This window comes from Phalacrocorax aristotelis, chromosome 2 (assembly GCF_949628215.1).
Source record: "Phalacrocorax aristotelis chromosome 2, bGulAri2.1, whole genome shotgun sequence".
In the NCBI taxonomy this organism is placed as follows: domain Eukaryota; kingdom Metazoa; phylum Chordata; class Aves; order Suliformes; family Phalacrocoracidae; genus Phalacrocorax; species Phalacrocorax aristotelis.
Window position 1 is genome coordinate 97,752,696 of NC_134277.1, and position 12,943 is coordinate 97,765,638.

Genomic DNA, 12,943 nt, shown 5'->3' on the forward strand with positions numbered 1-12,943 from the left:
AACTTTGCAACTATCTGTGCAATGATCCACTTGCTCCAGGAAACAGTTCCAGGAGCCAAGAGTCCTATCTTTCTCACTCAAATGACAGGAAGAAAATAAAAAAGCTCCTGAAGTAGAGGAGGGTATAGCATCAGATGACTGTCTAAGGGAGAGAGAGGGAACCGAAGACTGTGTGAGGCTAACTGAAGTAGCACTAATGCTCCTCAAGCTGTACAATGGAGGCTAGCAGAAGACAACACTATGAAACAGAAGGGCCGTGTAAAGAAAGAGAATTCAAAAAGAAATACGCTACATATTCACAGGTGTACCAGAAGAGGTAGAAAAGTACTTTGCAGCATCACAGTGGCTGGGCAAGGATGAGTAACAAGGCATAAGGTGCTGTCTCATGTTGTGCTTAATCTGATGCATCTCCAGGCTGCTGCGGAAAGCATTATTCATATTTTTCTTCTCTTCCCTGATGCAGATCTAGTCATCATGCAGCTCAGTTTTCCATTGATCAGTTCCTGCTTCCTCTTACTTCCCAAAACAGCTCAATAACCAACTCACCCTGTAGCTGCACAGATCTGTAGATCCAGGGTAGAGGCAGGGAACACACAGCAGGAGAAAACCCTAAGCTACCAGTTTCAAACCCTAAGCTACCAGCCCACTGCAATGCCAGATTTTATAGTGATGGTTCAGACTGGCACCATGATCTTATAGCAACCATGGTCTCACTCCCCAGAATAGGATTCTACCAGTCCTGGGTGGACAGCTTCAGCCGCAGAATTAGAAGAAAAAGGAATATTTTTCTTAGGCTAGTTACCCAGACAAACCAGTTCAACTTCCTAAATTGGCAATGGTCAGATGAGCACTGAAGTCATACCAACTCATGCAACTCTGCATCCATGGAGAAGACCACCACGTCTGATAGCAAATAGGGGAGCATTCATCTGCAAACTGGAAAAGAGAGCAGCTGCCTTCTAGGCTCATAAGATCAAAAGGACCAGCTGTCAAGAAAAAAGGAAACAAAATGCAGGCGAGGACAGAGTCCTCTGGGATTCACACCCTCTTCCACTCCTCAAAGTCTCCTCCTGTACCAGGGCAAATCTGAATTGCAGGTGACTGGCAGTGACCTATTTAGTCTTTTGCATCTCCGTAGCAATCCTTTGTATCAAGATCACTTCAGAGCCACATCACAGAATGGAAGCGGTAGTTGCATCCACAAGGTTGTGAAAGATGGCATAAGCGTTTAGAAAAGGCCTCTTGGTCCAGAGACAGCAGTGGTGGAAATGGCCAGCAGGAATCAGCTCCAAGTACACAGGTATATGGCGTCTGGATGCGACATCAGCCTCTTTTTGAAACAGGTTGTAGCGCAGCAGCTGCCCACAGAAGAAACCTGGTAGGAGGATGAAGTAGTATGTTTGGCCCCTGAAGAAGGTTATGTATCAACAAAGACACTAACATTTGAAAAGTAGTTCAGTCTACTTCTATGTTCAGACACCTTACTGGGTAAGAAAGCTTCTATCCTGTAAAACCTACGTACAGTAGTAGTGTCACTGTCAGACAGTAAAAGGGAGAAGATCCTGTTCCCACTGGCCACTGTCAGGGATCAGAATGCAGGAGAGACACTCCCGGTCTGACCTTGTACAGGTATCTTATTTTGGTGATCATACTTCTACATATTTAAGACATTAATCCAGACATGTTTTCTATTAAGATTAAGAATTCTAACTGGTAATAAGTCATATGTAAACACGTGTGTTTTGAGATACATTTAAAAACCTCTAAAGATCCATCTGGAGCTATACCTTGGGAGGTTCAGCTCATGACTGATTTTCTCAAAAGGGGTTTGACTACAGCTCACTTAATATTTGCTGCTCTACAGGAGCCTACTTAGTTTTTCAGAGGTCGAAGTCTGTGACTCTTTCACACCATATACAGCAGGAAGGGAGAAGCTGGTCTTATAGCTTGTAACGGAAAGCTGCCCTGGGAAACCGTGCTCTACTGTTCTGTCAGAAGGGCTTCAATCTGGTGAAAGGCAAGTCACTTAAACTAAACACGTATCATATGTTCTCCTCATTTAGAGACTCTGCATTCAGATTTGGGTATGAACTCATAATGAAGGCATAAAATATGAACTAAAGCCCTTAAAGTTCTCCAAAATACCAGGTCCTACGTATCTAAGCACTGTGCAGAATCGAAGAATACCCTTGTTCTTCCTTCTGTATGGCCCCATTTGCTGTCTTGAAAGTCAGTATCAACACCTCTCACGCACAGAGCTGAAAAAATTCATCTTTGAAATTAGCAATACAGTAAAAACATAATTAAAAACCAGTTTATTCACAACAAAATTTCCATGACTTATTACAAAGTAATGGTCACATACTGAACAAAAAAATAATGAACTGCACATTTAACATGGTAGAGGTTTTCATTTTTCTCTTAAACATATCGGATAGAGACTACATCTTGCCCCACACTTCCACTTCCTGTTATCATCCCTACAGCCTCAATTCACTGAAGATGGCACTGAAAGAGCCAAGAATTCATCCCTCAGCAATTCTGTTACTACCCACTTTCTCACTCCACAAGTTCCCTGATTGACAGAATCATGGAGATAAATACAGGAGTAGAAATTTTCATGTGCAACTAAGCCAATCTAACAGATCATTGCTGCTAAAGAGGGTGGTCTCATTCACTTTCCCCTTGAGTCAGCTCTAGCACTTATCTGAGCTTGCAATGAGCCAATACAGCTCATCAGAGTGAAGGAAAGCAATCCCAGCAAAAGAAAATAATCAGAATACAGAAAAACACAATAACCGGTTGGTTTAATGAACCAAATCAGCTCACCAAGGCACCAGAGGAACACCAGCGCTGGTGCAATAAAAGGGCCAGAAACACTGGAAGCAAGAAAAACGGCATCATATTGTGTTTTTAAGCAGCAGGGAAACAAAGCTACGAATGCTTTGTGACAGCTCCAGTAATGTTTCTGCCTGTTCTGCAGAGGCAACTAGAATCAAGAGCTTTGACTTATGTGATAGGTGCCCAGAGAATATTAGGATGAAGAAAATTCATGGTTAATGAAATCATGTCTGCCTTTCTTCCAGAACGGATCTTTTTATTGTAGTATTGAAATAAAACAGGGAGTTTCAAGGACAACCCCCACTGTCACCCTCAGATCAGAGTGAAATAACCGTAATTTCTACAGGAAGCATGAGACTCAGTTCTCAAACAGCCTTACTGCTTTTACACCCCTGTTATCTCCCAGTTTTTATAAAGCCAATAAAAGATTATGCGAACAGTTCCTTGGCACTCAAATGGATTTCTTTCTGCTTTTGTTCCTCCCTCTTTGTGGCTGTTCTGCCCTCTTACTTTCTACTTTTTTCCACTCCCACAGTCTCAGGCTGAAATGTTCTAAAATGCATTTACTTTGAGTTGTATTAATGAGCAAAAAGCTAATCTAACCTCTTGCAGAGTGCAGCATGAGGGAAAGATGAGGTGACAGCAAAGATAACAGGGCTATCTGACAAACCATCAGCAACAGACTGGCAGACAAAGCAGCTCACCAACTTCTTCACATTGGTGAAGACCAACCAGACCCCATGACAGGCTTTGCAATCCCAGAACTCACCTGTTAGATTCACAGGGCAGACAGAAAAACCTGTGACACAAGATGCACCTACAGCTGAACAAGAAGTCAGTTCAGCTGTAATACATCATCCTGAACACTCAGTAACAGGCCAGGATCGTATGGAAGAGAACGCATGCTGCTGTAATTGACTGTAAAGCAGTCTCCAGAAAGAAGTCTCTCTTTCTGGGAGAGCAGCTTTTCTAGTAAGTGAAACAGTTGCACAGCTCTTCTTTAACAGCCTCTATCTCAAGCACAACTTTTCTTTTAATAAGTGAGGAGGTTAGGAGAGCATGACTAAGGCAAAGAAGAAAATCTATCACAGTTCTCTATGTCAGCTTGTGTGCTTTTTCCTCACATAAAACTACAGGAATACGATGGTGAGAAAGGCTGTGTTAAAGAACTGTGCTGCTGCACATCAATAAAAGATTGCTCACTTAAAAAGCAAGACTGAGCCACACTCTTTAGTGAGGCTATTCCTTTGGTCTGCACACTGTAAAAAACCTACAGAGCTTTAAACACATCTTGCAGTTTTCATTGAAAATAAATCCTTGAAATCCACTGGCAAAGCCCACGTCTCATACAGATGTACAGGGCAGCCCACACAGAAGGCAGGTACGTTCTACGGACCAGTCGCTTCACTGGTGAAGTGGCTAAAGGTCTGTTAGGACTAATAACAGAGCAGCAATGCCAGTAGCTCATATGAGACTCAATATTGCAAAAACCATGAAACTGGTACTCTGCCCTCCCAACAGTATTTTTAAAATTCCTTACAGATAACCAAGTAGAAGCGACATTAAAGAGACACACTAACACTACAAAACCAAAACATTGTTATTGTTATATACAATCTTAGTCCATATGAACACATGCTATCTTTATTTCTCTTCGCTCCCTAAAAGGCTTCTACATTACAACTATGTGATTTATTGAGGAAGCTGTGGATATAAACTGAATGAGGCAAATGACACAAACCTTTTCTCCCTTCCCCCATTCAAACAACCACTGAATTCAGTATTTAACTGTGTCATTCTGGGAAACTTTATTTAAAAAAGTAAAAAATCTTTTCCACTGGAGTCTACTATGAATTCCTTGGCTGCCAGATACTTAATATGAAGCACATTCCAATGTTTTGTAAATCAGGCCATACATGTCTTGTGTTAAGTATCTGGACAGCGACAGGACAACACAACGATGAACTTCGCTCAGGACGTAAGTTAAAGTTCGATCTAGAGCCCCACGATCCAAGAGGTTCAATGTTAACAGATCTTAGTTTCCACGTTGATAGGTACTGTAGGCTGTTAGGCCCCCAAAACAACAGCTTTAGGGAAGTGAAGTATTACCATGATTAAAATAACAGAAATGGCCAGCCCCTTATTAAGTGAGCCTTCGATGGTACTTCTTCGTCTGGGAAATGACCCAGATCGTACCAAAAGCCTAAGACAAGGGCCGTGCACTCTGCATATCCAACCACCTAATGCTCACCGTGTGAAGTGAGGCAGTGGCACGGAGGCGGGGGAAAAAAAACAAAGGCATGCAACTGCAGATTTGCATTTTAATACCAATTATTGTCATATCATGCTACCTGTACAATGCATAAATTATGCCGCAGGGATTATTTACCCAGGGGCCAAACTTCAGATGCACGGGATGCCTCGGCCCAGGCATACCTTAACTTGCCGCTGGAACAGAGTGCCTCCAAAGGATTGTTCCCCCGCCCCTTATATAAAAAAATAAATTAAAAAAAAAAACCACAACACAAAACCATTGTTTTTTTTAAAGAAAGCAGCGGTATAGAAGTTCGAGAACACGCCCCGCCAGCCGCCGCTGGCCCCGCGAGCTCCCGCGCCGTTACCGACCCCTCGCCTCACGGCCGCGCCGAAGACCGCACCCCCCCGCCGCAGCCCTCCCCACACACACGGCCGGACAGACGGGTTTCCCCCGGTGCCGCCGCCCCCCGCAGCTCACAAAGGGCCGGCGACAGGGTGCCCCCGCCCGCCGCAGGACGCGGCCCGCCAGCCGGTGCGCCGCGGGGGACGCGCGGAAGGAGGCGGCGGCGGCGGCGGGAAGGGCGGAGGGGGGAGTCCGGGCCCCACACGCCCCTACCTTGGCTTTCTCCAGGGGGCTGAGGCGGAGCTGGTGCACGAAGGGGCTCCGCGGCGGCGGCCCGCGCTCTCGGCTGCCGGCCACGCAGCATCCCCGACCGCGGCTGCTCAACTTCATGGCGGAGCAGGACTACGCGCGGCCCAGCGCGGGAGAGGGCGCAGACACTGCGCAGCGACCGCTAGTCCCCGGCTAGCGGCGGGCGGACGAGCGGGCACCGGCGACTAGCTCCCTCGCCACTAGACGCCGGCCCCCGCCCTCCCGCTGGCCCGCGCATGCGCCCTGCGCGCCGGCTACAGCGGCTCGGCTGGGCGCCGGTTTCCGCGTCGGGGGGGGGGGGGGGCGGTTTGGGGGGGTGGCGTGCGCGCACCCTCCCTCTCACCGCCACCGCGTGCCGCGGCCGCCACGCGCGCACTGGTGCACCCACCCACTCCCCCCGCTCCAGGGCAATTGTTCCCCTCGGGGCATGATGGGAGAGCGGCCCCGCCCGCCCCGCTCGCGGGGTGAGGTGAGGCGGGGCGCCCCCCGCTGCTGGGGATGCCGGGGGGGCACCGCAGGGAACCGGGCTGCGCGGCCGCCCTAACGCCGTGGCACGGATGGCAGCGGGGAGGAGGCGGCTTGGAGGCACCAGGCGGGCGAGGAGCTGCCGCCGCTGAGGTGCGCCCCAGAACGGACGCCTCGCCCGCACCCCGGAGCGGCGGGGCTGTTGGGAGCTTTAAAAAATAAACTCAAAACCGAAGGGGACGAGGGGAATGTCGCTGAGGCGGAGGGTGCTCGGGTGCTTTAGCAGTAACCACTCGGGCGATCGAGAACGCTGAACGCACACCTCCGCCCCACCTGGAAGAAGGGAGATGTACTCGCAGCACCTGGAGGGTGTTTGCCAAGGCTGTGGGGAATCTTCTGTCCCGAGAAAGCCTAGACTTTTTAAAATGAAGAGTCTGGTTAATTTGCACCCTGGGATCTTGACAGGGTTGGCTAAGGAAGTATCTAAGTTTGGGATTTAATAAATCTTTAAATATAAAAGAAGTTTTTGAGAAATAAAAAACCACTTGTGTTCTGCCTGTTTTCGAAAGATCAGTCAGAATGACCTGTGTGCTTCTTGGCTGTTTAACATCAACCACAGGCAAAACAGTAGAAAAAGATATGTAAACCATTTGATAAAGAAATATGTAAACAGTTTGATAAAGAAAAGTAAACTGTTAATGAAATATGGAAAGATATCCTCAATATCAATCATCTCATAGGTCTTACAAGACAATACTGATAGCCTTATTCAGTGAGATTTAAAGGCGAATTGGTAAAAATAACTGCAAAAACATCATGACTCCACCATTCCTAATCATTTGCCTTAGAAATGCAAAATGATCTCTGTGAGTCTTATGGATAGTACCATATATACTTGTAATGGCTGAGGATATTAAATGGTTAATGTATTAAACAAATAGGTTTTGACTTTTGAAAGATCAGAAAAATTTTCAGAGGTTAGTATTCATGATATTGGGGTCTGCAAGGTTCTGCAGGCTCAGCGTCTTTCAAGATTTTTACCAAAGATCCAAAATAAACTCACTGTTAATAAAATCCATGGATGTGCTAAATGGTAACTTGGTAAATTTCTGTGAGAGCAACTGCAATGTCATTTGGAGTGCTTAGTGAAACTAGTGCTTTTGAGCAGGCTTTTACAGCCAAGCCTGTATATGTTTTCCAAGAATACAAGCCAGGCCTCTGGGACAAGAGCTTGTGTCTTGGAAAAGATCGTCTAAAAACAACTTGAAGCAAGCTACTACAGATAAGGTCCCAGTGCAATGTGGCGGGTATGACTGTTGGATGTGCTACCAGGGTTACTGTACAGGCAATCAGTTACTGTGTCTACTAATGAGGCTGATACTAGAACAAGGTGTGTAGCTCTAACATTAAAGATCGGGAGGTGCCGAAAAGACCTGCCAAAATACTACAGGACTGGAGGAAATCTCTTACAACAATACATTTAAAAAGCTACATCAATATTACTTGTCAAAAAGATCTGCAAGAGATGGCTTTACTGCAGCGTTCAAATGCCTTCACAAGGAAAAAGTACAGCATGCTAAAGATTTTTAATGTGGTAGAAAAAACACAGAAAATGTAGGAGAAGAATCTTCTAGGTCAGGATCTGAGATAACCTAGCACAAATGTGACTGTTTTAATCATAAACAAGCTCCTTGGTTCAGTTTGGGACTAGTGATAAGACTTACCGGCCCATGGTCAGTGTATGTGATCCAATGATCCCTTTCAACCTTAAACGCTCTGAAGTATTTTAGCTGCATTCCAAACAATATGGCAGCCCTCTCCTTTCCTCCCTGTCCAGTGACTTCAAGCCAGTGATTAGTTCAGCCATACAGGGCTGATTTCAATGATAAATGACAGTTTTATTGAAGAATGAAGCAGAGACTCCCTCTAACAGGGCCTGTACACGGCATGCCTGGGGAGGGGTTCGTTGCAGGTCCCGCCAGGGACCTGCCTGCCTTGCCAGCTGGTAGAAGCTGTCCTGTCAGGGCAGCAGGCAGGAGGTGGTGGCCACCAGATACCCAACACGCAGCCCCATCATTCCCCGTCCAGTATATACCTTCAATGAGGGTATTGGAACAGGTTCAGCTGTGAGATGCAAGCAGGCTTCTTTAGTTCTGCTAGTTGTGTTTATTAGTTTTCTAAAGCCAGCTTCCAAAAATGATCTAATGTTATTATTAGTCACATCAGAGTTTTTTGTATTTGTAGCATCTCCCACAGCTGTGAAATCTAGTGGAGTATTAGACACCTGCCTGTTCCTTTAGCTCTTAAACCTTGGCTATTAGAACACCTGTTCTGTATTACTGAGTACACAAGCAGTATTCTAACTTTTTATTACTGCTTTCATGGGTTTAGCCTATTATTTTCTAATTACCACATCTGTACCACCTGAAAGAGTTTCTGGGAGACTTTGTAGTTTTATAGAACTCATTTGTTGGGTAGGTATAATGTTCCATCGGTTGTAATTTGATGGCCACCTTCTAAGTTGTTTTAGCACCTATATGAACATACATGAACCATTAGGAGGTTAAGAGGTGCTTCCCTGGATTTTGGTTCTCATTTGTTTTCCTTAAAATTCTGCAGTGATCAGCATAACTTAAGACTGATAAGTTAAAATGTACAGCCTAGCTTTCCTCAATTTGCAGGAATGTGTTTGTAAAAAGGTGGATCTCAGCCCTGTTTCTTTTGACAGAACATTCACCTGGTGAAGGAGCTGAGCATGAGCCCTGGAACAGGGGCAATCCCATGGCAGGGCTTGAATGGGAAAGGCAAGCTGGGAGGCTGCAAGCAAACCAGTTTGGCATGTGATAGACAGAGTGGGGGAAGGAACCAGACCAGACGGCAGGGCAGAATAAGCCACACTTCTACTGCTACTGCTTTCTGAGCAGTGAACTGGAAAGTTTTTTTGTATCTTTTCAGAGACACAAGATGAAACTTGCTCCTGCAATATTGGATGACCCTGAGATCATGGGGGTAAGACTCTGTGAGCGTGTGTAAAAAAAGGGCAATATTTTATAATATATAGCACAATATAATTATTTAAAAACAAGTATCAATTTTGTGAATTAATTTGGAGATTGACTCTAGTACATTTACAGTATTGGGGTTTCATTGCTACTTTTTTGAGCAAATCACGAAAAAGCTGTAACTATGATGTTGCTGTCAAGGCTGGCATATGCTACGTAGCTCATCTAATAAGGACTTATAAGGACACAAGAATAGGTGACAAATTTATTGCAGGATTTATGGAATCTACCTTGCTTCACAAGAGGAGAAAATGTGTGATACATTATGTTGGATGTAAGTGTATTATGATACAATTGGAAAAGGAAATGTTGAAGCTGACTATCATGAGAATAAATTGCAGCAAGCTCTCAAATAATCTCCTCAGGGAAACCGTAGAACCTGAAACCATTAAAGTAAGATTGCACAAACATAAAAGTGCCATTTCACCCTGGTGCGCAAAAGCTGTAATTGGTCCTTTCTGTCATTCATTTGTATGATTTATCAAGAGCTGTACAAATAAGAGGACTTACATATAAAAAGCATACAAATATTAATTATGAAATACGCTTCTGTGAGCCTTGAAGTAGGAAAAGGAGTATTCAATATTTAACAGCTAAACTGAAGTGATTTTCTCTAAAATAAATCAAACAAATGCTCATAAAAAGCAAATATATTGACCACAGCCCTGAACTTGATTTAGAAAAAAACCCAGATCTCATTGCCTAGGAAAAGTCCTTGCTTTGATTTTTATGATGGTCCTTGACCTTGATGGCCATTTGGTAGAAACAGCTGATACATATTCAAGCACAATTCAAGTACACCTCCACCCTTAAAACAACTTTTCTACATATGATTTCACATGTTCCATAGGGATTTTTTTTATTTTTTTTCATTATTTTTAAAATTTTTCTTATTTTTCTCTCATGACTTCCATTGCAAATCTATTCAGTGTTTAAACCAGGAAAGGTTTTAAAAATATTTGAAAAAATGTATTCTGTGAAGAGAAAAATAAGTTCATGCTGAATTACTAATGGTAGTACAGATTTTGCAATCAAAATGTGCTCACAGTTTCTTCCGATTTATGAGGAAATGCAGATCCATCTGACTTTCCTGAATCAGGAACGGAATGCCTACGTTAGTGGCAGGTCTGTGGGAAGAACAACAGTTTGTTGTTTTGATAGTGCTGTATTATCTTGGGTGTGTCAGCCCGAAGAAAAAGGAGGCCCTTGTGACAAAAAAAAAAAAAAAAAAAAAAAAAAAAAAAAAAAAAAAAAAAAAAAAAAAAAAAAAAAAGAAGAGACCTCTCATTCAGGAATTATTAGGAAACATAATTCAGGGTTTTCAAGAAATAATTGTTCACTTAGTATGTACTTTTCACCTCAGGATTCCCAGTGTTATAATTCACACATGACCTTGGCTTCGGCAATTGCGAACAAACTCATCAGTGCCCATCTGATGACGGTCTCTCTGTACTGGACTAGGAGACGGCACATGTGTTAGGTGTCACAGAGTCTTTGCCAGGTGCTGAGCAGTCCACGCTTGTTCACAAACCCTGCCCCTGCACACCACTGGAAATACTCAGCAGCGTAAGAACCTCAGCAGTGAGGGTGAGTGAGCTTAAGGAGCAGTGCATGTTGATTCCATCCTTCCCTGGCTGATGAAAAGAAAATTTGGGCAGCTGGAGCCTTGCTCAACTCTTTCAAAGGCTGATCCAAGTCTGTGGAACAAATTGCTCTGGGATCTGAGATCTGCCTCACACCTGACCAGTTGATCAAGTGTATTCCAATTCGTCGTGTGTATTTTATTTCTCCCTTGTTCGTAGACTGAAACCCAGAAGAAAGAGGGCATGGCAGTTCTGGTAGTATCTCACTGAACTTAAAATGTTTTGGTTCTCGGATATAGTTCAGATCTAGACTCAACTCCTCTCAGTTCTTACTTGAAAAACCACATCCTTGTAAACGGCCACACACACAGGGTGTATGAATACGATACCAGAGCACAGATAAAGGGGACTAGCTGCAAATTTAAGTAGCAAATGTTTTCAGTGCTTTACTACGCTTGTAGCCCTCTATATCTGTGTTTGTTTCTTCTTCATCCTCACACACCTTCCCCTTCTTTCTCTGAATGTCTTAGCTAAAACCACTTTGTTTCTAGTCCCAACAGGAAAGAGCAATCCTAAGGAAATGCAATGGTCTCTCCCTCATGTAAGATAATCTTGGAAAGTAGAGAAAGAAACCCTTGAATTCTTTTCTGTAACTTTTCAGGTACATCTGTTGTTTGCAAGTAGAATATGCATGCTCATTAAATTCTACAGATGTACTTGGGCTCAGAAGAATTAATCTTTGCGCATATTTAAAGCCCATGCCCAGGTATACAGCAGCTAAGGCTTGATATGACTGTCATGGTAATTTCTGCAAGTTGGAATACTAACTACTGAGTCAACATTTTCCATCTTCCAGGACGCATTTTATAAGGTAGATAAGAACATCTTAAGCTTTCTGTAGACTTCACACTTGTATCTTTGTGCAAATATTACAATAGCTTATGAAAATACCTTTTGAATAATTCCAATGTAGTTGAACTTTCAGTTTGCACGTGTTGTCTTCCACACACTTACAATGATTTCTCATTTCTAAGTTACTGTACATATTTACAGAGTTTTGTATTAGGTAACCTTTATTTAAAGAGCACTAAATTAACATTATTCAGAAGATGAGTAAAGCGGTATCCAAAACATTTATTTTAGGAAGCTTTGTGCGTTATTCATATACAAAATAATCATGGAGATTGCTGATAAGGTGGATCAATTTCATATAAGTGAATTCACCAGAAGCAGCCTTCATGAAATTAATACCTTGATCCGATCACATCCAATACAACTTTACAATCACATGAAATTCTTCATTTAATTTTTGTGAAGTAGTAAAGTCTACTATTTAATATGTTTTAAATACTTATTGACTGTAAGCTAGTAACACTGGTTAAATATGCAAAACATAACATACAAACATTTTATGCTTTTGGAAGTGCAAATAGGATGAGCTGCCAAAAGATCCCTGGGCAAGAACGTCCAGATTCAATCTGTTGCCTTGGGAGGCAGATTATAGGGAGGCAAAATCACAGCCTGTAGTGAAAAAGAGACCATATGGAACTCACAGTGATGCCAGTGGCTTTATGCCCAGCTCATGCCCCTGCCCATGCCAGCTCCCTGGCAGCTGCAGCCCTCCAATGAGACAGCATGGCAGGAGCAGGCAGCCACATCTTTCTTACCCGTGTACCCCTCCCCACTCTGCTGAGGAAAGAGGGAGATTAAGTGTGTGTGTGTGTCTTGGTTGGGAGAGCAGGGATAAGTTGATTGCTCTCCAAATACAGAGGGATCCACAGGTCTTCCCTGAGGTCAGTAAAACCCAGGGATTGTGTGAAAATGTAAAATATGGCTGTGCAACAGCAAGTGGTTTATTCCAATTGCTTTTGGCTTCCACAAATAAGAACCACAAAGGGCGGAACCTGTATATCTGCCAGTCAGGATAACCCAGAGGCAGGACAAGATGCAGGGAGAGCAGACAACGTAGCCGGTAGAACTGCCAGATACAGATACGGTGCTTCAGGATGCGTCATCAGCTGTGTCATCCAGTGGAATAACCGATCTAAATCCAAGCATATTAAGATCTCCAGTGAGTTTATTAA

General features: G+C 43.7%; 1 protein-coding gene across 1 annotated transcript in view; it reads right to left on the bottom strand.

The window, feature by feature from the left end:
• The window catches only part of LPCAT1 (lysophosphatidylcholine acyltransferase 1), a 61,024-nt gene extending 55,043 nt beyond the window's left edge, over positions 1-5,981 (bottom strand). The window contains exon 1 of the mRNA XM_075084458.1: positions 5,714-5,981. Coding sequence (XP_074940559.1) covers positions 5,714-5,830 — 117 coding nt within the window. The 5' untranslated portion in view covers positions 5,831-5,981. The remainder of the gene's footprint in view (positions 1-5,713) is intronic.
• Between the last annotated feature and the right edge of the window lie 6,962 nt (positions 5,982-12,943).